Raw genomic sequence first — 25,641 nt, 5'->3', positions numbered from 1 at the left:
TCACTGACAATGGCTCCTTGGGAAAGGGGAATTTGCTAGAAGGGGCTTTTGGCAGCACAGGACTATTACTAGGAAGGTTTGTACAGACCAGGGAGCCGCGCAGAGCTATGCTGGCAATTGGAGCAGATGCTTGCTGGGTTGTATTAACCTGGTTTGGCATTCCCACAAGGTGTCCGAATTCCCACGGTAAAAACTGGAGGCAAGGCAGCTTGTGCAAGAGGAGTGCACTGCTGGGTGGAGCATGCGTTTTTGCTTGTGTAATGGTGAGGTGAACAAGCAGAGAGGGAAGCCGGTCTGGAAACAAAGGCTGGCACTTGGCGAGCAGCTCAGCTTCATTCACATGATGCTTCATTAACAGCACACAGGCTTGGATTTTTATTGTTTCCATTTTTTTCTCTCTTTTTTCCTTGGACGCTTGTCAAACCGGAGTGACTTGCAGCGTTTATTGTTTGGGCTTCCTGGCCCGCAAAAGGCTGGAGGTATTTAGGACAGCAATATGAGCATATGGAAAAAAATAGATCTGCCTGCTATTAGAGTGATGACTATAAACTGTTTGGGAAAGGGAGGATGAAGGTTCTTCCATGCATAGGCTACAGCGATAGAGCTCTTCGCACAATGATTATAGTGAAAAGCATGGGCAACAAAGGCAGAAAATGTGAGGGCTTCAGTTTCAGGGGAGGATTCCTGAGCAGATACTATATTGACACTAAATCAATGCCTCCCAGACTTTATTTGGGAAATAATACTGGTATTAACTGTAGGAAGGGGCAGAGGATAAAGAAGCATGTATGCAGCACTTTATTTTTTAATACATTGCCATTTAGAGCAATCTATCAAGAGGAGATTTGCAGGAACCTGAAGTAAACTTCATGTTTTTCCAAAAGTCATACCTTGGTAGACAAAAAAAGCCATGAAACCACGCAAAGTTTAGCAATAGCAAGGCTTTGGGGTGCATAATGCATGCTCTATCAGCAGGGGAAGCAAGTCCCCTACCTGGCTGCATAATCCACTACTTGTCCTTACAGGCTCAACTAGAAAGGATGTTTCTTCCGCTTTCTGGCTGAGCTGCAATTGTTTCCAGAAAGGCTCAAGCTAACATGCTTCAGAAGCTGCAAATCTCAAGCCAAGTTCATAAGGTTATGTGCTGCCTCAGTGTAACGTCAGGCAGCCAGGGCATGTCTCACATCTTAAACTCACCTCCCGAAATCACCGAGCTTGCAAGGTGATTTCCTCATGCCATAACTAGTCTGACCTCTTCTTAGGTGCTCCTCTCCAGCAGCATGAGCCTCCTCCAGACTGCGCTGTGCCGAGCTGGCTTCCTCCATGAAACCTCATTTGCTTGAGGAACTGCCATCAAGGCAGCATTTAACTGAGGATGAATTTATTACGGGTCTCCTTCATTTTAAAACAGGAAAAGCCTGTTTAATAAGGTGAGTGGAAACACGCAGAGACCATTTTAATTTTTCCAGCTACTACAAATCCTAACTAGATAGCAAACCCCGGATAACTGAACATGCTGAAATTGGACCGAAAGCTCTCAGTTATCCCAAACACAAAAAGTTCCCAGGAAGATACCCTAGCACTGTGCAAAAGACCTCTGAGAAACCACACATTGTCCCCGATTTTCAGCTGAAAGCAGAAATTTGCTATTCATCTCTGTATCAGATAGGGCAGCAGGGCAGTACCTCCAAGGCTTTCTTCCTAGACAACCAAGGCGCTGAGAAGCTATTAATCACACTGAAGCCCAAGCAGGCGACACGCCAAATTAATCTTGCTTGGAGCACCTTCAGCTGCTTCAGCTTTCAGACCCAGAAATGGAGCTTTTTTTTCCCCCCTCAGATGAGACGCTACTGACATAAAGACTGCATCAAAAAGAGCATGTTCCCACAGACTAAACTTCACAGGTCTTTCTTTATCGGGTTGCTGTGATGGTAATCAGGCATGTGTGCAAGCAGACTCACTTTTTCAGGATCACCTCACCATTTTTAAAACTTCCCACCTTCATTTTGCACAAGGCCCTCAGTTCGGCGTAAGGCAGAGTCTTCAGAGAACACCAATGTTGAGTCTTTTTTAATTCTCTTTTCCAACAGTTAATGACTCTCATCTCTTTTTGCACGCCCACACTCCCTGTATTTACCATCCAGCCTTGGTTTGTCCAGCTGTGACATCCTGACAACCAACCCAATGTTCTTCATACTCTTTTCTGCTAAGGAATAAGCTGAGCTGTTCAAATACCTATTACTTTTCCTGTAGACAAAGTCTATAACTACCTACCTGAAAACAGAGAATTCTATGAAAGGCTCATCTTTACCATTATCAGCTAGATCTGTAATGGCAAGAGCACAGCTAGGTTTTGACAAGATCTGTTTCCCATTAGACTGTGTCAACTGGTGTTAACTCTGCCCTAATGAATCCCAGCTTAGAGCTCCCATTACTTCCAAAGACTAACATCTAGGCAGCTTCATGACCCACCCATCTCATTTGCACTCCCTGAATGCTGGCATATTTGCTCTCTGTGTTCTGGAATTTCCCGTTTTCTCAAAATTAAAGTTAAGCCTTTTGGGATTCATGCACATAAATTACTTCAGTGTGCTAGTCTGCAGATGTTTATCTCCAGGTAGCAGCACTCCTCTTTAACCATGTAGTGGAAAGTATTCTTTAGGATGGATGAACTATACTTCCATTTCTTTTGATCTAAAAAGAAAAAAGGCTGGTCAGATACCTCTATTTTATGTGTCTGGCATCACTGGCATTGTTATTAACCGGATTGCATGTGAGCAAACTCCACTAATTATCCCTCCCTTTGTCAGACATGTGTTTATGCTGTTCTCTGTGCCTGCCATAACACAGTACAGTCTAGTGACTGGTCATGGAAACCTCACTTTTTAAGTATGCAAGTCCAGAACCATTCCTGCTCTCTTTTCCCTTCCCTCATTCCTGCCTTAATACTACCATCACCTGACCAGTAGCACTATGCATTTTCTGACTGCAAGACATTGATACAAGGGTATCTTAACATGTCATAAACCACTTTACACCACCCAGCACCTCGTTTAAGCCATGACCAAACTACAGTTCATTGGAATCTTTAATAACGACATGACCTTCAAAAAATCCCAAATCCTATGAAACATTCCAGTCCGTTTACTTACAAATGAAGCAAGCTTATCTGATTTACATCAAAGAACTCCACAATGCAGTATTTACAAGGGCTCCTTTTCTTAGGCATTTGACAATCAAGATGTAGCAGGATGTTCAGACAAAAGCTTTAAGAGGCCAAACAGCTGGCACAGCCCTTTGTCAAACACTGCAGCGTTCACTACCAAAGTCAAAGGGATGTTCATTTAACCTAGGAAGTATTAGGGACCAGACAGGCACCAATAATCATATTTCACAACTTTAATAGAATATTCTATCTATTCTGTACAAATTGAAAACACTGTATTAAGTTACAAATGTGTAAAGTAAGGCTGGAGCACTCTACATGCCTGGTCACAGTGTTGATACAGCTGCTATTCAAATGCTGCCAGAGGTTGGCAATGGATGCTGAAACTAGAAACGTGTACCTGAAGTGCCACACAACAACAAAAGGTAGTTCTGAAGACTTCAGAGCTTTAAAGAAAAACTGTGGAATGGAATAATTTCAGTGTTGCAAGTAAGACACCAAGACTTCAGATTTATTGAACTGAAATTTGATAAATTTCCGTGTTCATAGTGAAAGGTCCTTCCATGCTGGACACTAAGCAACAAGACTACTGGAAATTTTCTTTGGCTGCAACCCACTTCCATCAACAGCAACAGTTGGGCCTTTGCATTCTGATCTTCATCCAGAAGAGTTGTCATTTTGATGCAAGTTCATTTCTTCTGTCTAGACTACTACAATGAGACCAATTAAAATTATTTTTTTTACAAGTACCCATATTGTATGCAAAAGATGAAGATTTCAAGTATATTAAAAACTATTAAAAGCACTAATTCTGTCAAAGTACTTACAAACATGAATAAATAAATAGTAAGATGAACAACTAAGTCTCAAATATGACACCCCCTTCAATGAAGTAAAGTTACTTCAATTCAATTGGTTTTACTGAGATAATAAATATGACATTTAAAGCTGCTCAAGCACTAGTTCAATTTGTAGGTTGCAAGTAACATTAAAAAAGTGTGGAGGGAACTAGCAAAAAAAAAAGTCATATTGCTCTATCTGTTTCAGCTACCAGACATGTAATCCATTTACTTTATCTTCTCAGTATGTTGCTATTCTGCAATTTTCAATGTTTGACAAGAAAATGGATAATCTGCACTTGGTAGTCTGGACTATTCCCCTATGCATAGGGCAAAAGGCTCTAATGGCCTACTGACATACATAGCTACAGTGTACCAACGGCTGTAGAGTGTGCTTTATTTAAACCTCTTATTTCCCAAATGCATTGAAGTTGCCACTGTACATGTTAAGCAATAAAGAAAAGTTAGTTAAAATCATGCATTTTAAAACAAATTAATTGTAAGCGTTGTTAATAAGATTGTGCTGCAGCGATGGAATATCCTGAACTGCAAGCCAGGTATCCAAATATTTGTTACGAGCTGTTCAAATATCGCTTCCAAGTGGTATTTCCTTATTACTGTTGTTTGCATTCAGCAGGTTGGCTGGAATCTTTCTATATAAAGGGAAAAAGACAACAAGACAGTTAAAAATCAAGATGGCATACAAGAAAACACTTCAACAAATAAAAGAAATTGTCTACGCAGTTCTGAATTAGCTAGAGCTTTCATTATCATGTATAAAAAAAGCTATATGTAAACTCAAGCTGCACCATGGAGGTCTGAAGAGCAGTCACCATGTATACTGGATTTCCCCTTGCCCCTGACTGCTTGGTACCCCATAATATTTTTTAATCTACATTTGCATTCTTTATGCTCCACCCAGCAGGCCAAGGTTCAGGCAAACAAGAAAGCAAACCACCTTCTACTCCCCCCAGCCAGAGGCTCAGTTTGACTTTCAGTTCCTATTGAACAGTTCAACAATAAAATGCCATCTCCTCCTCAACTCCAAGGAGGGAGTAAGGCAGAGAGAGTGACTGGTTATTCTGCAGCACATTTGATTTTTTTTTTCCTCCAGTAGAAGCCTTGCCCTTTAAACTAAGGTGACAAAAATTTAATTAATGGGTTGATTTCTTCACAGTTCTGAATCACCAGCAGGTAGCTAATTCAACAATGTAACACTATGCAAGAAGTCCACACGTTAATCTGAATATGTGAAAGTAGAAACCCCTTCATTAGGTAGTAAAACAATTTCCCTTTTGGCAAAAGGAAGTGTATTTGGGAAAGAGAACAAGTACTCCAACAGCTAAGAACTTAAGGTTTTACACTGCACTTCTTGCTTTTTTGGTTGTAAAATAGGATTCTTAGAAAGCAGGATAACTTATTCAGTGTATTTCTGGTTTGCTTCTTTTACCATTCTTAATATAGTTTATTATGAACAAACAGCAGTCACAGAAACCTGCTAAGTTCTAGTAAAGAAAAATACACATATAAAACATGACACCTTGAATGTCACTCACCACAAAATAAAGTGCTTCTTAGTAACTATCCTAAAAAGCTTCATGTGTTGTAAAAGTAAACATGCAAGAGTTCATTACATGTAAAGTAGCCAAGAGCTGAGACAACTTAAGCTTTTTGCCTGCAGTGAGGAAGAACAGGTGCAACTGCGATTCCTTATCATAAGTTCTGCTGTTGATACTCTGCACTAAACCCAGACTATTTTTCTTTTCTTCACCTTAACTGCTTTAAGCTTATAGAGGTCACTATTATCCTCACTGGCAGTCTGGATTAAAGCCGAACACTGTCTGTCTCTTCCGCACAGATATGCCAAAGGCCTTTCAGACTTTTCTTCCTTGTGGTTCTCCTCCCCTAGCACATCTGGCTAACTTCAACTTCATACTCTCTCATCTGCCTGGGGTTCCAAATACCACTGATGTGATTTCATTTTCTCTGATCTGAGACTAAATACAGCACAAATTCCCTCTTAATAAGAGGGATATGTTTACATAGAACACAATTACCATTCTCTCTCAAAAAAACGAGACTGCCACTGGTAATATGTTGCATGCTATTCCTTTTCACTTAGAGGCATACAAAGAACATTTTTATCAAAAAGCTTTCCAAAAGTATCTGTTTTTCTTGTAACTGCTTTGTATCTGAACATGGCTGCAGAGTAGTGCACAGCATCACTTCCTCTCCCCCATGCTTTCTGGGTAAGAGCCATAATCAAGTAACAAACTCATTATTTAGAAAGTACTTAAAAATCTTTCCATCTCCTTTCTTCCTTCCTATTCACTTGCTATGTTTATATCACACACTTAGGTTGACCACTGCAACCATTCCAGACAAATTTTAATGATCAACTAAAACCATTGTTGTATTTTCTGATAAACTTCATTATCTTTTCTTTATACTTGCCTTTGTTTCTATAAACATTTACATCACATTACTGCATATAAATCTTTGTCCTGTAAAAACTGAGTCACTGAGATTACAAAGTTCCTTTTTAAGGACCTTTCAGTTTTTGCTCTCAGACAAAAAATAAGACTGTTTAAGGGTTTCTTAGATATGAGTAAGTTCTTGGAGAACTCTGAGAGAAATACTGCTAGTTTATTTTTAGCTTAGAGTTGAGGACATATCTATCTCGAGCACATGTATGAAAGCAGGCCATAAAGTAACAAGGCAGTATCTCAGATCCAGATTCCAACATAATCAAATTTCTTCAAATTTCTTAGCACAGCATGGCTCCTGTTGCTGATAAGCCAGCACATGAACTCCATATTGTCTTCAGCTACCCACCAGCCTCATATAAGCACAGACATACAAGTACAATTATTCCAGTTACTGCTGCCCATCAGGTACATGCATGCTGAAACTTATCTTTGGTCTCTACTGGCTCCTCTACATCAGGGACCAGACCACAAACTGTGTGATCGAGATACTAATCCATACTCCCTCAGGCAAGGCTATTAAGCTTGAGCCTGCTTTTCCCAAGGTGCCCAGACTCTTGGTGACATTTGGTCAGCCAACCACTACCAGTCCATTTACTGACCTTAGATACACCCTACACTATTCATCTTCCCTTTCTAGCAAGACTTCCATTCACATTGTATTTCCCTAAATTAACTTCCCAAGATATGTTGGAAAGGTGGTAAAGTGCACTGGCCTGGCAATAGAGACCAAACAGAAAGACTTTAACTGGTAAACATACGGGAGAATTGTATCTTATTTTAAAGTAAATTTAGACACAAACACACGCACTGAAGCTCACTACGAGCAACAAAGACAAGTAAGAATTCCTGTTGTAAAAGGGATTCTCTGTAGTATTCATGACCAATGACTTAAGTTCATAGGAAAAGAAGCAGGATTTATTTATTTATTACATCTTTAAAGTTATTTCATAGTATTTACTTATTCTGTGCAAGGAGCTTTGATTCTGTGCAAGCCTTTGATTCCACTTTGAGACATTGTCCCAAGTGGAGATATACAAGCTAAGTAAGTGAGATTGCCACCTATTTTTCCTCTTTTGCTAACAAGCATCAGTATACAGCTTTTTTTTGCCACCTACTTTTACTTACTGCATTACTTGCTCAGAATTAAAACAAACCCAACTCACTCTTCCTACAACAGACATGAAATTTTTCTTCTGGCATTTGATTACCCAGGAGAACAATGCAAAAAGCTAAAGCTAATTAGCTTACATACAGACCGCTTGCTCAGACAGCAGCTACACTGTTATCACCCGCTCATGGACAGAGGACATGCGTATCTAATTTAAAAGAGGGAATTTCACCACCTAAAATTTTTGAGGATCACAGGGGTAAAATAGAGAATTATAGCAAGTCTGTAGTAATACTGCTTTTATGACTTTCACGCATACTGCCCACTCTGTCTACTCATTCAACTGATCTGGTATCCTAGAGGATGGGGGCATAAGACCAAAGTATCCATGCCATTCACCTTAGCAATTTAATCATTTCAAACCAGATTTATTTTTTTTTTTTCACATTAAGTTACTGCTGAAAGAGGCACTCAACTTCTATTAATCTCCAAGGTTTAAACAGATGAGGCAGGATACATTCCTAGGTGATTCAAAGAACAATTGAGCCTTTACCTCCTTATTTGGGAAGCTTCCCATCTGCTAAAGTAGCCATACAGGCACAGGCAGCCCATCAAGATCTGGTCTAACTCCCATGCAGAGTTGGCTGCCAACAGTGGGATCACTGCAGGCAGAAGGCACTAAAGCTGACATCCTTTTCAGCAAAGACAGAAAGCCTTTCCATAATTCAAATGTCCTGCCATGAGCTGGTCAAGTTAGGGGTCCTAAAGCTAAACCTTACTTTTGTTCATTTTCTAATCCATGTTACTGAATGAGAAAAAGCAAGGATATCAAATATATACTCAGGTAGTAAACTCAGTCTGAACTGCCTCCTCCACAACCGGAAAGAATGTTTCAAAGGTTCTGACGAGGAATTTGCTGCTAACAGGCCCTTCTACCACTGTTACTTAGAAGATAAGCCAAGCATCTTGAAGGACACGCAGTCTCTCCCTACAGCAGCTTTTTAGTTCATAATTCTAACCAGCATTCTATATTATGTCAGCTGCTTCTCAGTTCAAGCAGAGCATCAGTAATGTGAAACAGAAGCAGCTAAAGGAACAGGGTATGCAAACACACAGAAAAATATACTAAATGTATACATTTATCTAGTTTTGTAGCATCTTCTGAAGCTACTTAATCTTACTACTTAGTCTTCCAAAGCCACAACTTATATAAAGCATAAGATCTGGTACTAACTGAAATAAGTCAAATGTACTGAAAACTGACAGGAGTGAAAGGAAGGAAGGAAGAAAAGTTAAAGCAGACAGTGTCGACATGTACATAAGAAATGTAGTGCAACAATAAAAGAGATGGTAATACGGAAATGACCGAAGAGGAGAAATTGGGTTTGAAAGGAAAACAGACCAAATAACAATTACTTTTTGTGTACATGAAATCTACTCTAGATATAAAAAGGATGGGGGTTGGAGGGGGGGAGGAGAGAGGGGAAAGAGTGAAAGGCAAAGAGGGGCAAGGGACAGGGAGAAACAGGACCAGAAAATGGGAGAACAGAAGAAATGGAAAACAGGATTAGCGGTATGAGCCTTAGAAGACAAAAACCAGAATTCCAAGTTGACTAAAAAACCAAAAAAACCCAACCAACCCAAAAAAAACCCCAAACACCCAACTGTCAGCCACTGGCTTCAGTTTAATTGTAAGAAGGGAAGACAGCTGTGTAACAGTTTGGAGCCAGATGACATCTAAGCTGTTGCGACAAAGACATGTTCTGCTACTGCAGTGAAAAAAGAGTACAAGTACGTTGAGGCAGGGTGTCTGGCTTCTCAAAGTGTATCAGATCAGAAATAAAACAACAAAAAAAACCCACTACAAAACACAAAACCACCGCTCAAGTTTGAGTTTAACAAAGACAGAGAAGGACACTATTTATGCATACAGCGAATGAGTTGGAAAGAGTACAGCTTCTCCTAAGTAACCAAAGTGGGGGACAGGGGGGAGAAGGATAGAAACAAGCATAAGATATGGGGCAGGGGGGAAGGGAAGAATATGGAGCCTGTTGCAGGCATTGTTCTCTACGAGACATGGAATTAAAGGTGAAAGATGACAGTATACAATAGAAAGAACTTTCATTTTCTTCTTTTAAATAGACAGATGAGCAATAAGAAGAACAATACCTGTTCAGAATCATAAGTGTTCAGGAAAAGGCCTGTAAGAGTGACTGACTGGCTTTGTCAGGCCACATATGTAAGAATTGTTAGAAAAGACACACTAAGCAAACTGATGACTTACAAGAGTTCAAGAAGAGCAAAGGACACGTTTAAAAATAACTTGCAACTATACCAGAAACAGTAAAAAGATGCTACATCAAATCAGAAACAAGGAAAAAATAAAGTCTGACAAGTTCCAGTATCTTTTATTGTGTGTATATAAAACACAGTTTGACTCCTACAAAGGCAAAGTAGAAGTTGTGCCAGGAAGGCAGAGAGATCATTCTGAAAAATGTAATTTAATTATATGACTTAAAGGCATTCATCTCTATACACATTTATTTCTAGTTTTTACTAATAAAACCTAAAGTCTGAAGTCACCATATCCCCATTTCTTTTCTCCATACAAGGAAAAAACAAACAAATAAAACCAAACCCAAACCAGAAGACCCTAGAAAACAAACCACATTGCATGGCTAAAAATGGGACTCTTGGAAGTTAGGTATGAATGGAATTCCACCTTACCTATAAATGTATGAATGATAAACAGACTTATATTACACCTAAATGGGAAAAAATTGAAAGGAACTGTCAGCATAAATGAAAAGTGAAATGTACAAAATAATACAGGAGGCAACAACCATAACCTTCCAAGATACCTTAAGGTTTTTTTTCTACAGAATACCAAATCCCTTAAAAGGGTATTTGATACTTAGCACAAACATACTCTGACTTAGAACTAATATTCTGTTTCTCAGCTGTCCCAACACTGCATTTTGATCCTGCAGAGCAGAGTGAGAATACTCATTTCTGCTACTCTAATCCCATTTAACCAATCGTTCCACAAGAAAGGCTTTCTTTAGTATACAGAAAACCAAGCTCAATTCTTGAGATGGTGACAAAAGCACTGACTAGTGACATGGTGAGGTATATAAAATTATGTTAGAAGAGTGCCATGGTAAGCTGCTGTTAAGACTTTCATCCAAAGATCAAGCAGTTTTGTATGCCTTTCACTTCTTCATCTGTGCCTTTTATAAAAAATTAAAAGCTGGTGTTTTAAGAACTAAACGAATGCAAGTGTGTCATCACTGTCCCAGCTTCACTGAATGTAGAGCATTAGCTTTACCATGACTGAAGGACTGAAAAACACTTACCAGAAGGAACACTAACCCTTAAGTCTGAATTCCAAACCAGGTCTCAAAATTTAAAATTCAAAATTGGGGACTAACTTTTTTTGGTTTCTAGTGATTACAGATATGTGGAGTCTAAATTGCAGCTATCATGACAACCAAAAAGAACAATTTAAGAAAAATAAACAAGCTAGTTGAGATTTATCAGGTATAATTCTAAGTTGACGTTCAGCTACAAAATACTTGAATGTGACCTTTCTAAATAAAAAAATATGTGCTATACGGAGATACCATTAGGAGGTAAAGGCACATAGTCTGGAAATTATCTTTTTCTTGGTGCATGTTGGAAGACGAAACGCTCATTTTCTCAGTTCAGGAAAATACTTAACTTTTCATTTAAGAGTGCTGAAGAAGATTAAAACATTGCAGTCAGAAGACAGGGTGGTTTTTGGTTTAATTTATTAATCTTTTCACAAATTATTATAGCCTTAGTTACACTGCTTACAATTAAAGTCTGCATTATGACTTAAGCACACAAAAATTTTACCTTAGGATCACTCTCTGCATCTTCCTCCTCTTCTCCCTCCTCTTCCCCCTCCAACTCCTATGACAAAATAGAGATAAACTAACAGAAATTAAAACAGGTTAAAAGTGCAACTTTTTGTAATGGAGGAAAAAAAAAAAAAATAGTAAATGATATTACCACTGAATTCCAGAGTGTTTTGGATGTCAACATTAAAACTAGTTGGGTTGACTTAAAAGAATTTTGCATCTTTAAAATCTTAAAGCAAAATATTTAAAAGAAGCTTTAAAACACGGATTTAAAAGATTCAGCATGGCTTAAGGCAACCTTCCTACATAAGCTGCTGCAGTTTCCAAGCAATTTTTTAACTTTTACCTGAAATTATTTGGAATTTTACAGTTCTGGCAGTAAGTACATATGTCTAATTTTGTTCTTTGGTTTTTTACCTCCTTTTAAAGAGCCTGTTTATTTGAATTACTACAGCCAAGCTACGTACTCCTGCACAGGATTTTTGCACTCTGTTGTACACACACCTAAATACAGGAGACAGATGAAGAATACACTTCTATCAAGGCCCAGTAAGAAAGTGTTTAGTCACTCAAGAGCCCAAGCCCAGCAGTCTGTGTCACAACTTGCAAAGAGATAAAAGAGACTGCATGCTGAAGGCTGCCAGCTTACATTAGACCCCCAGCTCGGTAACTTCTGATATACTCTACTATGGCGAACTTCCCAGTCAGTTGTGTCTTTAACCAATGAGCAAGAACACTACAGTAGAAGCAGTAAAACAAAAATATAATTACCTGTAAAGGGTATTAGTTCATTTAAGCATGGTATCATTTAGTGGCTTTGTGCAAAGCCTTTTAATGGTATAGTGTTTGTATTCAGACAGCACTACTGTAAATAGACCAAAGCTTCAGGTATATGAGAAATTCCAGCCTAAATTAAGCCTTTACCCTGAGCAGTTGCATGCTTTTCCTTTTTTACCTTACATTTAGCAAGGCCCAGTCTTTTCAAGTTTATGACAACTAAAAGCTGACAGCCAAATTCCATTACTGCCTAAGTTAACAGGTATTTAAAAATACTAGAAAAATCTGGATAAATGTTCTTGTGGAAAGCACAAAACAGTCATAGACTTTGTAAGTCATGAACTCTCTTGGAAAGTAGTATCATACACAAGAGCATTTATGAACAACTATTTTCTGTTCCATGTAAGACTATTTATGGAACAAAAGCACACTAGGCAATTAGTTATCTATAAAAGATACAGTACACATCTCACCTCCTCTTCACCTTCTTCATCTTCTTCAAACTGAAAGACAAATCCAAGGTTTTATTAGCCCTCCTAATATTTGCATAAAATCTTCTGCAATAATAGCATATTCAAACACAGTAACTGAAACTAAGCCACTTCCAGAAGCGAAGATTAATAATTCATGGCAAGTTGAATGACTCTTTCCTGTTCCTTCGTAACAGGAATCTCTTCAGGTTCTTTGCTATTCTCATGTAATTAATACTAGACTAGTCAGAAAAGAAGGATAGTGTTTCTATCTACACGGTGACTAACAATCAAAATGCTGACAGCATACATACATTATCATCATCCTCTATAGCTTCCCCAGTGAAATAAAGCACAGCACGAGGGACTATCCTTTCACGGAAGAAGTGTCCAATTTCAAAATCTGCCGCTAAAGTAAACTCTGAATCTTCATCCTGTAAAGCAAGACAGTTTTTCTACTAAAAATTTGTTTGCTCCTCTGTAGCGTATCACAAGTACTTTAAAGTTACAGATTTGAGAAACATCATACTGTCATCAACATCAACCTTCAGGTCATGCGTACTTTCAGTATACTGGGCTTCAAAACAATAAAAGAAATATGGCAAGTCTAAATCCACTTTCCTACTTTCTATATGCAAGCTACTGGCCTGCCAAAACACCTTCTATTGAAGAGGCTCCTATAAACTTCACTGTTTCTGACACATGACATTACAGAATCATTCAGAATGCTTCAGACTGGGTTTTTTTTTTTTAAAAGCCAGATTCTAGCCACACGGTAGTACTGAGTGGCTAGAGAAAATAACTACTTCCCAGCAGTGATTATTATAGATATACTAGATTAGCAAGACGTGTAACGGCAAAACAGCAACACATTAGAAAAGTCAAGAATATCTTTCATTTTAACAAGGCAAAGCTCAGCTTTTGCAAAAGCAAAAATGACAATAAAAACACAAGGAGTTTAATAGAATAACCCAAACAGTGTCACCATAGAGATATTCAGCCAAAAAGATACAGCAAAGAGCGATTGTGCAGTTTCATAAACGTAAGCTTACCAGTGCCTCTCCATCAGCAGATACTGTAAAAAACAAAACAAAACAAAAAAAAAACAAAACAAACCCACAGTAAATTTTAGAATAGTTTGTATAATCTACCCCACCTCAATATTAAAGACAACAAAACACAGTATAAAGACTCCCATACTAGAAAATACTGGAGTTATAAAGTCCTTCAGAAGCTAGCTATTTAACCTTTAAGGCAATTCCAATTTATTTTAAACCCTCAGTAAATGCACTTATTTGAGATGATGCCTGGTACTGTAGCCAGTATGGAAGAGGGCAGGGTTTTTTGTTTGTTTGAAAACAAATAAAAAAACCAAACAAACCCAAACAAACAAAAACCAAACCAAACAAAAAAATCTAAAACCTAAAACTCACAACCAAAACCATATTTTCCTCCTCTACTCAGGTGCCATCTCAGAATCTACTCTGATCGTACTGTGAAAGTTGTAATCTGGTTCAGTCTGTTCTCAAGTTGAAAATGCAAGCATCAGCCGCTGACAGGAATTCATAGTCTTTATATAGCTTATAGCTTTCTTATATAGGTACTGCCAAAGTATGCAAAGTATTTAAAAAAAATATATATATATATAAAGCCATCATGGGGCAAGCAAATTTCCAACCCTTTCTGAAAGCAGCAACTACTTGTAACAAAAATAAAAAATAAAGTGGTTTAAATTTAAAGGTATTTCTGTACCAAGCAAACTCCAACATCAGAAATAGTTATTACTTGTTTCTTATCCCCACGTACAAAGCCATTTGCATCAGCATTTACAAGGGACAGGTAGCTCATAATAGCCCATGACTGAATCAAGAACTAATGTCCATTTTGTTCATCATCTCTGAAGTGCACAAAGTAAACTGCTTCTTCCATTCACATTTAGGAAAAGAGTACAATGGGATATGTATCATGAAAAAGTGTTTTTGGAATCCACCTGAATTATTTTAAGCATGTGAGTACACATCTAACATTAGGTAACTAAGAAAATCAGGAGGGTACGTATGGAGCACTAGAAATCACTAATTAATCACAGAAGAAATCACAGGAAGTTCTGTCACTTAACATGGAGGTTTAAATGAAACTGATATGTTACAACTTGACCAACACTGTAAGATTTCTTTTACATGTTAAAAATTTCAAATTGATGCATGGAGCCATCCTGTGGTAAAAACAAGTCAACTTCTTCAGGAGATTCTTCATGAGACTCTTTCTATACTATGAATCCTGCTCACACAGAACACCTAATGGCCAAATTCTAGAGAATAACATCAGAACAAAATTATCCGTTTGGATGGGCTGCAGTTTGCTACCTTCTCATGGTTAGAAGAAAACAGTATAGGTTGGGGAACGACCTGTTAGAGAGTAGTGTAGGGGAGAGGCACCTGGGGGTCCTAGTGGATGGCAGGATGACCATGAGCCAACACTGTGCCCTTGTGGCCAGGAAGGCCAATGGCATCCTGGGGTGTATTAGAAGGGGGGTGGTCAGTAGGTCGAGAGAGGTCTTCCTTCCCCTCTACTCTGCCCTGGGGAGACCACATCTGGAATATTGTGTCCAGTTCTGGGCCCCTCAGTTCAAGAAGGACAGGGACCTGCTGGAGAGAGTCCAGCGCAGGGCGACTAAGATGATTAAGGGAGTGGAGCATCTCCCTTATGAGGAAAGGCTGAGGGAGCTGGGTCTCTATAGTTTGGAGAAGAGGAGACTGCGGGGGGACCTTATTAGTGTATATAAATATGTAAAGGGGGAGTGTCATGAGGATGGAGCCAGGCTCTTCTCAAAGGCAAACAAATGATAAGACAAGGGGTAATGGGTATAAACTGGAACACAAGAGGTTCCACTTAAACTTGAGAAGAAACTTCTTCTCAGTGAGGGTGACAGAACACTGGAACAGGCTGCCCAGGGAGATTGTGGAGTCTCCTTCTTTGGAGACATTCAAAACCCGCCTGGACACATTCCTGTGTGACCTTATCTAGGTGTTCCTGCTCTGGCAGGGGGATTGGACTAGATGATCTTTTGAGGTCCCTTCCAATCTCTAACATACTGTGATACTGTGAAAACATACAATGCAGCAACATAAATCGTTTATAGGCTTAAGTTGTATAAATAAGAATACATCAAAATAAAACACAACATATTTTAAGAATCCTAAATTCCCAGCTTCCAAGCTTACCCTTTATTGGGCTGAAGAAGTTAAAAAAAGAATCATTGGGTACTTGTTTAGTAATTGTTCGAACTGTGCCTCGACCCTTGTGTTTCTGTTTTTTCTTGATTGTTTTAACTGTAACATTTTTTCCTTTCTTCCAGTCAATAGTACACCTAGAGGCAACATGTGGAAAACAGCATTTCAACAAAGGACATCATTGAAAATAAAGAATTGAGCATTAGAGCAACAAGTATCAAGACTTGTAAGACTGCTTATTCTTTAGATAAAGCCAGCTTTACACACTCATAACTGACTCTACTTGACAAGATGTAGTGCTAGAGACTATGTGTATGTTGGACATAGGAAACATTTCCCCTAAATGAAAAAGCTAAATGGTTTGCCTTCACATAGTAATCACTGCCCCCATCCTACACTTTAATACATCTTTGCCTCAACTACTGGAGTTTTGTAACCAAAGATATAATTTAGGCTATTCCTGAAAAATCTCATCAGTTGAGAATTATTCTTCCAACAGTTGGACCAGCAGAAAATAATACATTATATCCTCTCACTACAGACCAAGGCAGCATCCAGTTACCCTAAAAATAAAACACACAGAGTGGACAGGGAGAGGCACATTTCAGCTCTCCAAAGCACAGTGCTCAGACTGACTTGGCAGTCATGTATAGCAAGCTAGAAAGAGCTTACTTTCCAGTTCCTTCCTGCTACTGTGCAAACTGACACGTTTAGCCTAAAAGTCTCTCTCCATCCACCTATAGTTCAACCCAAAACTGCACATGGCAAAGAATGAGTTGTGAACACAGACAGTTCTCTTCTAATGGAAATAATGGTGTCACAGTACCCCTCATGCGACTCAAAATATCTTGTCCTATAGACAAACAGTCAAAAGTCAACAGTTTTTAAAGTTAACCTGTATAAAACATCAATAGAAATGTTTTCCTGCTCTACTTATTCCAGTATCTACAACCCTCATCAAGGGTTGCTGCATCTTGCCTTACTGTAGGTGAATAATCAATTCAAAAGCCAACATGTAGCACTAAAAGCCAAAAGTTTTTGAGGTTGCCAGGATGCCCTCAAGAAAACAAGTATTTGGTACTAAAACCCAACCAAACAGCAAAAAAACCCCAAAAAACCAAAACCCAGAACACCCAAAAAACCCCCCCACCAAAACTCCCCAAAAAATCAAATCACACAACCCCCCAAAACCAATGAAAAACCCCACCAAAAAAACAAAACCCCACAACAGAAAAAAAAAACAAACCTCAAAAAAAAAAAGAAAAAACCCACCAAAACTCCATACACCCAAAAAACCCCTCCACTCCCAACCTCACCCCAAACGCCTCAAAATCCTAAACACAACAACACAACAAAAATAAACTTCCCACCAAAATCCAGAAACACATCCTTGAAGGGGTTAAAAAACCGAACAAAAACCACACCCAAAAACATCAGAGAAAACATCAAGGAAGCTAAGAAAATTAAGGTTCAAAACCATTTTTCAGTTGGGTCAGCTCGGCTGCAGCACTGAACACTGATCAGAGACCAGAGAAAGTGGAAGAGTCAGGTTGGACAGAACAATATTTTACCCAAATAAAACCCATGTGGTGTCCAACTCACTAGACTTCCAGAAGAGACATGAGAATTCACCATTCCACAGTGTTTCTGAACACATTTTGAAAAAAAAAAAAAAAAAATTTTTTTACTGCATTAGCCACTACTGCCAGAACCAAACTGCATGGCCAGTATGTTTCTGCCTCAAAACAGGCTGAAAGACTTCATCACATATCACCCAATCCTGCCAAATTCAGAAGTACTGCTGGAATAAATACTGCTGATATAAGCAAGAGTCCAAAACAGTCTAAGACTACTTCTCTGACTGAGAATGGGGGTCTACGAGATGTAATTACTCAAATGTATCTACCTAGTTATCTGGAAATAAAAGTCTTGTTACCTCATCAGCAATTACTGAACTTGAAACACGTAAGATTTAAAATGCTCACCATGTTAAATCATATATTTCCATGTACGTATTACTTCTGCACGCTATAGCCAAGATAATCATCAAAAAGCTTTACCTTCATTAATCATTATCACAGTAAGATAAAACAGTATCTCAAAAAAAGGATGATTATTTCAGAAGTTTTTAAATATCAAAGTTTTCCTTACCCCTCACAGTCAACTATTTCAGGTCCTTCAAATGAAAAGGGATCCGTCTTGTCCGGCTCCGACTTCATCTTGTATGTTTTTGTCAGGACTGAATTAGAAAAGTAGTCATTGGGCCCAAAGTGGAACTCTAATGAGAAAGACTAGAAGAAAGTTCCATTATAATGTTACCACTAATATTTATCTTTGAAAGTGCATCAGCAGAATTACCATTAAACTCTGAATACAAGAAAAAGTAAAAATTTGATGGCAAACATACCTTTTGAACTACAGTAGAAGCAGGAAATGAAACATGTTAACCAATTCTGAACATTCAGGAAGCTAGAACAACCTTGGCTAGTACTAACATTCATATTACAATCAGATAATTGCTACATTTAATTTATCTTTACATATAGAACTGCTGTCTTAAAAACAATCTTAGAAATAAATACTTTGAGAAAAGTCTTGGTATCGTCTCTTGTGGAAGCCTAGCCATCTTCCTTTGACTATGGTGACGAAGTTATTTTGAAGTCATTCTGACATCAGAATTAACACCATCAGATTCTGCTACTCCCCACTCTGATCATTCAATGTCATGATCTTAAGAAATTGAAAGAGACTTTATTTCTAGTTAAAAAAATTTTAGACTGCAGGAGTCTGTAAACAGTGCACTCCACCATGAGCCAGACTTTTTTTTTTTTTGCCATCTGATAACAGAAAATGCCACAGACAAATACTGACTTTTTAAACTGAAGCCTAAGATTACACGTCTTGACAGGTTACAGCCTGAAGCAGGTGTTTCTGCTTATGTTTGAGCCTCCTGTGGTACCTGAAAATTGTCTGCAGAAATTCAGTTTCTTACATGAGAACAAAAGGTTCCAGGTATGGAAAACTGCAGCATACACAACGCATAAATTTTCAAATCTGTACAGCTTTCAAAACCGCTTAAACAATGCTATATATGCCCACTTTTCACTCAGGATCAACTATGAACTATTTAAAAGTAAAACAAAACTAGAACTGCCTTGAAACAGGGGAAACAAAGCTTTTCAAGCAGCACTGCTTTAGTTTCTTGGAAAGAGGGAAAAAACCCCCAGGTGAGTTCAACAACAAAGAGCAACTGAAAGTCAACCCCCCCTCTCCAACACCACCATACCTACTGCACAGCCACAGCATGCAGAACATTAAATATCTTATTTACTCCCCCAATAACATGCCATAGGAACTAGACCTAGTGTGCATACATAACAGATTAGATGAGTGCCAAAAACACTGGCCTTGAATATACTTCCCCAGGCATTCTTCAGACTCTGGACAGAAAACAATCTGTTACCACCCAAGTCTGTCTTGCCATCCTCTCTTTTTGAAGGCCCACCATGTGCAGACAGGATAACTAAAGCTAGGGACAACAGCCTATTCATCAAAGATATTTATCCTTCACTCATTACCTAAAGACCCCCTAAGTCTAAGACCCCATGAATCAACTCATATGACTGAAATCTGAAAAGACAGTGGTTAAGGAGTGATGGAGACTGGAACCAGATGTGGACGGGAGCATCTGTTGGCTTCACATAACCTATTTCAGCTTCACTTCCATTTTAAAGCAATTCAAGACAGCTAGTATGGTTTGGCAAGTGTCTTCAGCCAAGGCAAATCTCTCTGGCAAACATGCTCAGGGGAAGACTTACAAATTCAGCTCAACTGCCACCATGGCTACCACTTGTACCCAAATAGCCCCACAAATCAGCAGCGGTGTTATAAACAGGTAACCAGTGGCACTACCTAGCATGCAGGATCCCAAAGACTAGCAGGACAAAAAGGTCTGCAGAGACTGCATTTCAGTATTTAATTCTATCCCTGCTAATTAGGAAACATTTCCAGTAGTCTTTATTTGGACATCTTTCCTTTTGATACCAGCTTACCTTTGTAGTATGTATTTCTCTATTTTCCCTGCAGCATGAGATATTCTCATTAAGTTAAACACCACAAAAAAATGAACCCCCTCCAAAAAAAACAAAAACAAAAAACCACCACACCCCAAAAACCAGAGAACTTCCTTATTTCAAGCTAGTAAGTTACACCCAGATGCACCATCCAGGTCTGAGAATGCTAGTTAACAATCCCAATGTCCAAATACATACAAGGAGAAATTACATTTATACAAACATATGTACATTTATTCACAAAATTACAAACAAATAAATAGCAAGCGAATTACTTACACTTCGTGCAGATAAAAGTTTATATATAGGCTACAGCAAACAGAACTTTGAAGCATCATAACTATAGCCAGATAAATCTACTTTTGAAGGACCATAACTACAGTTCATCACTTTGGGTCAACAGTAAATTAAGGAATTCCTAACTATCACGTGTATCTTCTAGTGGCGAAGCTCAATCCCAAGCAGAATTAGTGTATTTGTTGCACACTGGTATGTGCACTTCTTACAGTACAAAGCTACCACTGCTGCACCAATTTTCAACAGCCAGATCATTTCAGACAAGACAGTCACACACAAACTGGACAATAGGTTTCATTCAAGCAGTTAGGAATGCCTCCTTTTGTCTCCAAATACAGAAGGGACATGTAGTTTGTCAGCCTTCCATTACTGGATTTCATATAGCACTGGAATGGAACCTATTCACAGAAACATGCTGTCAGAGGTTACGAACAGTGCAAGACAAGATAAATCCACTGATGTTTAAGAGCAGTTCTTCAGTTTAAGGTACTGTAAAACAAAGCTGAATGAGAACACAAAAATGCTGTAGGCAAAAACAACTATTCCCAAATCACCCAAACACCCATAGATACGCTTCAAGAGAGAAATGACCAACTTCTCAGAATATAGTATTTTTAGAATACTTTACTTTGTGCTCTTCTCTGTCCATACTACTTCGTTTACCTATTATCAAAGTGTATTACTTGGTACTAACAGGAGAAAAACAATGAGGCCAAAAAATAAAAACAAACCCAAAAACCCCAAACCCAAACACTTAGTTTCAGCTGTTATTAACCTTTATAATACTTAAAGGTATTTAGAAAAAAATCTTCTTTATTTTAGACTATCAGAAAACTGTAACTCCACAAGACAAAACAAAAAATACCAAACATAAGTAGAAAGCCACAAGGATAAAGTTTAAAGAAAGGATGTGTAAGCTCAAATCCCACCTTTCTCCCTGTCTCTCTCTCCAAAGGAGTTCAAGTACAGTCTGCATGAACTAAATAAGCAATAGAATAGCTTCTTTCAAACACAGTATCTGTTTCTGTACACTGAAATTAAACAGAAAAACAATTTTGGGGAAAAAAAAACCTACAAAAAAGCAAAGTTGCACTTTTAAAATTACTCATTAGGTACACTTTCAAAGGACTAATATTTTCCTACCCTTTCCAATAGGCACAGTATCCATCATCATTGTTTTTGATTATAATGTAGTTACATGACATTCAGTATAGCAAGTAGCACCTAGAATTTTTTCTGCAATTCATTTTCAAACCAAAAGCAGCCATGTAACTTTATTAGTAACTCATTTGAAATTTAAGAGATAAAAAGAAAATAAAAACTAGATGGAATTCAGCTAGAATTTTGATCTAGAAACTACAATGATACCATGGATGTCCAAGTTAAGAATGAAAGAGTAAAGGTTCAGGAAAGCATGAAGATATTAGCCTACAAAGAAGCTCCACACACACACACCAGCAAAAAATAGTGGAATAAGAATTTTGAAATGCAGTTCACTTCATAACTACAATCTTCATGAGAAACAACTAGAGAAAACTCACCATAGGCTGTCCAGGTTCAGAAAACTTAACTTTAATATCCTGCAGATGTTTCAAAATAGGTTCATCATATTCCTAAGGAAAAAAAAAAAATCCTATTCAACACGCAATATTCAAAAGAACAAAATTTTAACCTAGCTACCTATCTTGCTTGTTCAACCTGTTCTTAAGAAAAACAGACCAACCTTGTAATTATTCAACAAAGTTCAGATTTTGATTCAAATTTCTTAATTGCAGTTGCAAATACCCTGTGCCAAATTCTCAGTTGTTAGGTCTTGTCTTCAATAAAGCTGCTACCATGCTAGGCTGCATGAACATTACTGAAAATAAAATTCCTTCAGGATATTTATAGCTGGTGAGACTCATAGAAAGATTCACTTCAGGGAATTCTTCCTTAACAGTACCAAAAGCATTAATGTAACTGAGGGCAAAACCACATAGGCTATTTAACATTAATTCAACCAGTTCATGTGTATGCTTGTAATATCTGTGCAAAATAATCCTTTATGGACTACATTAACAAAACTACAGGGAAATGGCTGTTGTAACCAGCACATAAACTTGCATTTTACTATCTAAAAAATGTTGTTAAAAGATCTTTTCTTGAACAATCCACACAGTGTTTAGCACTTTGGGTCAGCTGTTCTGCTTGTCCCTCATTAACCTTTCAAGCATCTTTAGGAATAACATGAGGGATTCTGAAGACTCAAAGATCTGGTGTCTCATACACATTCCACAAGCACTCACTATTAATTATCAATTTGTTTAAAGACAGAACAAAAATTATTTATTTCAAAGGAAAAACTTACTTGTACTAATTCACTTAGCATATCGACATTCCTAAAGATGGTAAACCAGAAGTCTGGAATTCCTTTGACATTTGCCTCCTCTGCTTTTTCTTCTATTACTACTACATTTTTCAGGTCTCCCTGGGAAACAAATACAAAAAAAATTAAAAAATTAAAATTAAAAATTCTCAATATATTTAATAAACAGAGTAGATGTACAAAACATTTGCCACATTAGAAGCTGTGTTTAACATTTAAAATTTACGGTGTTTTTTTCTATAAATTAAGAGACACAAGGTTTATTTACACAACCAAACATACGTACATTTAATTCAGATTTACTTTCAAACTATTTGGAATTCTTCTGTACCAAGACTAAATAGCCCTAATAACAGTTTCAATGACTTGAAAAACAGAAAGAATTAAAAAATATTTCTATCTTTATACAAACAGAAAAATATAAAATCATTCCTACTTTTCTATTAATCTAATTCCTATAGCTTCACATACCAGTTTCATCTAAAACCTTAAATTTTACCTTTGCCCCTCTGAAGTACCGTTTTGGCTTCCCAATTTTGCAGAATAGTTGGTAAGATTGGGTTTCATGGTTATTTTTCATCATTACAGTGTCTTTAATTAGTAATACTTGTGACACAGGATCCCCTACGCATAACGGATATCAAGTATTATAGAAAAGAAGAATGACTAAGTCACTTCTCCATCCCTCCAAAATCTGGAAACTGGCAGCCTGAACTAGTTGTACTGCACCTTTCCTTCCACACCACTAGATGGCAGCAAATATACAAGATCATCTTAATAGCAGCTACTCAGGTTATGACTAAGAATATGAAGCAGCATTTTACCTGCTACCTAGACATGGTTCTGATCCTATAATTGCATGGAATATGGCTTGTCAATGCCGTATTTACACAAAGCCTAACAAATTTTTTTTGCTTATGCATATGGAGTACCATGTCATGCTAAATCTCTTGAGATCAGTAAAAAACAATTTGCTTTGTCTACAGAACAGTATCCAAAGGAAACTGGAGGAAAACATGCTAAGGAAAAAAATGCAAAGAAAGCCTGACAGAATGGCAAACTCAGCACTGTAAGTAAGTTGCTTCTCCGAGACAGAGAAGCCATGAATATACACCTCAAAAAATGATGATAGGAGAGTAAAAGCAGCTACAAATATTGTCCCTCCTAAATCTAGCTCCTACTCAACAGGCAAGTAGGAATCCACCAGGCAGAATGCATTTTATTAGGTTAATTTAATTTTATGACTAGGTGATGTGCTTAATCTGTATTTATGGAAAAGCAAGCTAATTATGTCTCCCAAAATAAAGCAGTCAGGCAGACAAACAGCCAGCCTTTTATTACCTTGGGGTATCATGTAGCACTGGAATGGAACCCATTATCAGAAAGATACTGTTAACAGGTTACGAACAGTGCAAACAAAGGCAACTTTTCAATTCACCCAAATTACAAATGAGGAAAAAAAAAAAAAAAAAAAAAAAAGGCTAAACTTTTAAAAGCTTTCACTGGACATAGCAGTGATTCATCACAAGAGCACATTAATTACAAGACGTTTATTTCCAAAAGATGAGTCTTTCAATGGAAAACACTGTCCAGGAATTAATTCTCACAATTTGATATATCTGTAGGTCATTACCCAACTTGTACTCACAGCTAGTTTATCTTCTTCCTCATTTTCACTGTGCCATTCTGACTCTGCATCTGTGGGTTCAGCTTCCCCATTAATAAACTCTCTTCTCTGTATTGGAAAAAATCAGGAATGTAGTTGACAACGTGGAATTACATATATGCAAACAGAAATGACTCAGCTAGAAGGAGACAAAGATTATATACACGGTCTTCCCACCTTATCAAAAAGGGGCTGATAGAGTGCTGCATATTTTCTCTCTAAATCATGTACTTCTTCATAGAATTTAGCTTCTATATGGGCACATTTCACCTGTAGCTGTTTCAAGGCATCAATTCTTCTTTTCACTGCTTTTGGTAAACTAAAAAGCAAACAATTTCTTCAGATTAAAAGATAGTCGCCTCAGCATTATTTAACAAATTACTGTGAAATAAGCTTGTAACTGAGTGCAATCTTTATATAAAAGGCTTGTATCAAACATAAGTATTTCTTCAAACCCTATCTCAGAAAGTTTAAAGTATCCTCTCCTATCCACGTTGTTCTTAAAGGCGCTTTCTGTTCCATTTCCTGTGGCCACCACCCTTCCTGTGTAGTTCACAGATGTGAGATTAATACTTTGGTTTACACTTAAGCTTTGAGACCAAGTTGGGCTTGACAAATAAGAACTGTGGATTTCACAAAGGAAAGTTTTGATTCATGGATCATACTCAGAAAAGTACACATTCCCCATCTGTACTTTAAGTTATTAAATAGTTATATATAGTCAGGTAAAAAGAAATTTTATACCAGTTTTTTTTTTTTTTTGGGGGGGGGGGGGGGGGGTTGGGGGGGTTTTTTTTTTTTGTTTTTTTGGGTGTTTTTTTTTTTGTGCATGAGTTTTGTTTGTTTGGGGATTTTTTATTTTTATTTTTTTAACACCCCCCCGCCCCCCCCCCCCAAAAAAAAGAGAGGTCTATCAGCTATTCCTAGTCAAGAAATAAAAGCACAAATATCTGCTAAAGGCAAGATTTTATACATCTACAGTTAACAGGAAACTAAGCTTCGAACTAGGGATTTACAGGTCCTGAACTTTCCACTATATGTTGAAGAAGAATCTTATGGAAGTTATCAATCAATGACATGCACGCCCCGACAGGTCACAGAAGGCAAATGGAGAAGGGGAGAGAATGGAACAGAACAGACTACACATATTTCTAAGGAAAAAAACAAACCACAAAAAAACCCAAAACCCAACAGTGATAGCCAAGAAAAATACTGAACCAGAAAAATTGTTTGCAATGTTGTGTAAGTAAACTGAAACTTAACTCTTCCTTCCA

The 25,641-nt window shown here is 37.8% G+C and overlaps 1 protein-coding gene across 10 annotated transcripts in view; it reads right to left on the bottom strand.

Annotated features, from left to right (window-relative positions):
* Positions 1-3,656: 3,656 nt before the first annotated feature.
* NAP1L4 (nucleosome assembly protein 1 like 4) overlaps positions 3,657-25,641 on the bottom strand; it is a 29,527-nt gene continuing 7,542 nt past the window's right edge. For 2 of the 10 annotated variants that reach the window (XM_080617320.1, XM_080617319.1), the window contains 10 exons: positions 24,545-24,686; positions 24,350-24,436; positions 22,684-22,803; positions 21,878-21,949; positions 18,118-18,257; positions 15,958-16,103; positions 13,786-13,808; positions 13,048-13,167; positions 12,737-12,766; positions 12,009-12,222 (listed from right to left, as the gene is read on the bottom strand). In XM_080617320.1, the coding sequence (XP_080473446.1) occupies positions 12,052-12,222; positions 12,737-12,766; positions 13,048-13,167; positions 13,786-13,808; positions 15,958-16,103; positions 18,118-18,257; positions 21,878-21,949; positions 22,684-22,803; positions 24,350-24,436; positions 24,545-24,686 (1,051 nt within the window). In that variant the 3' untranslated portion in view covers positions 12,009-12,051. Of the gene's footprint in view, positions 4,659-10,329; positions 10,368-11,481; positions 11,560-12,008; positions 12,223-12,736; positions 12,767-13,047; positions 13,168-13,785; positions 13,809-15,957; positions 16,104-18,117; positions 18,258-21,877; positions 21,950-22,683; positions 22,804-24,349; positions 24,437-24,544; positions 24,687-25,641 lie in introns of those variants that run through there. The other 8 variants (XM_080617322.1, XM_080617324.1, XM_080617325.1 and 5 more) reach the window with 6 other exon arrangements.

The sequence above is a fragment of the Psittacula echo genome, assembly GCF_963264785.1.
Source record: "Psittacula echo genome assembly, chromosome: 5".
NCBI classification, from domain to species: domain Eukaryota; kingdom Metazoa; phylum Chordata; class Aves; order Psittaciformes; family Psittacidae; genus Psittacula; species Psittacula echo.
The sequence above is the reverse complement of the archived record's forward strand: the minus strand, read 5'-3'. Positions and strand labels throughout refer to the sequence as shown.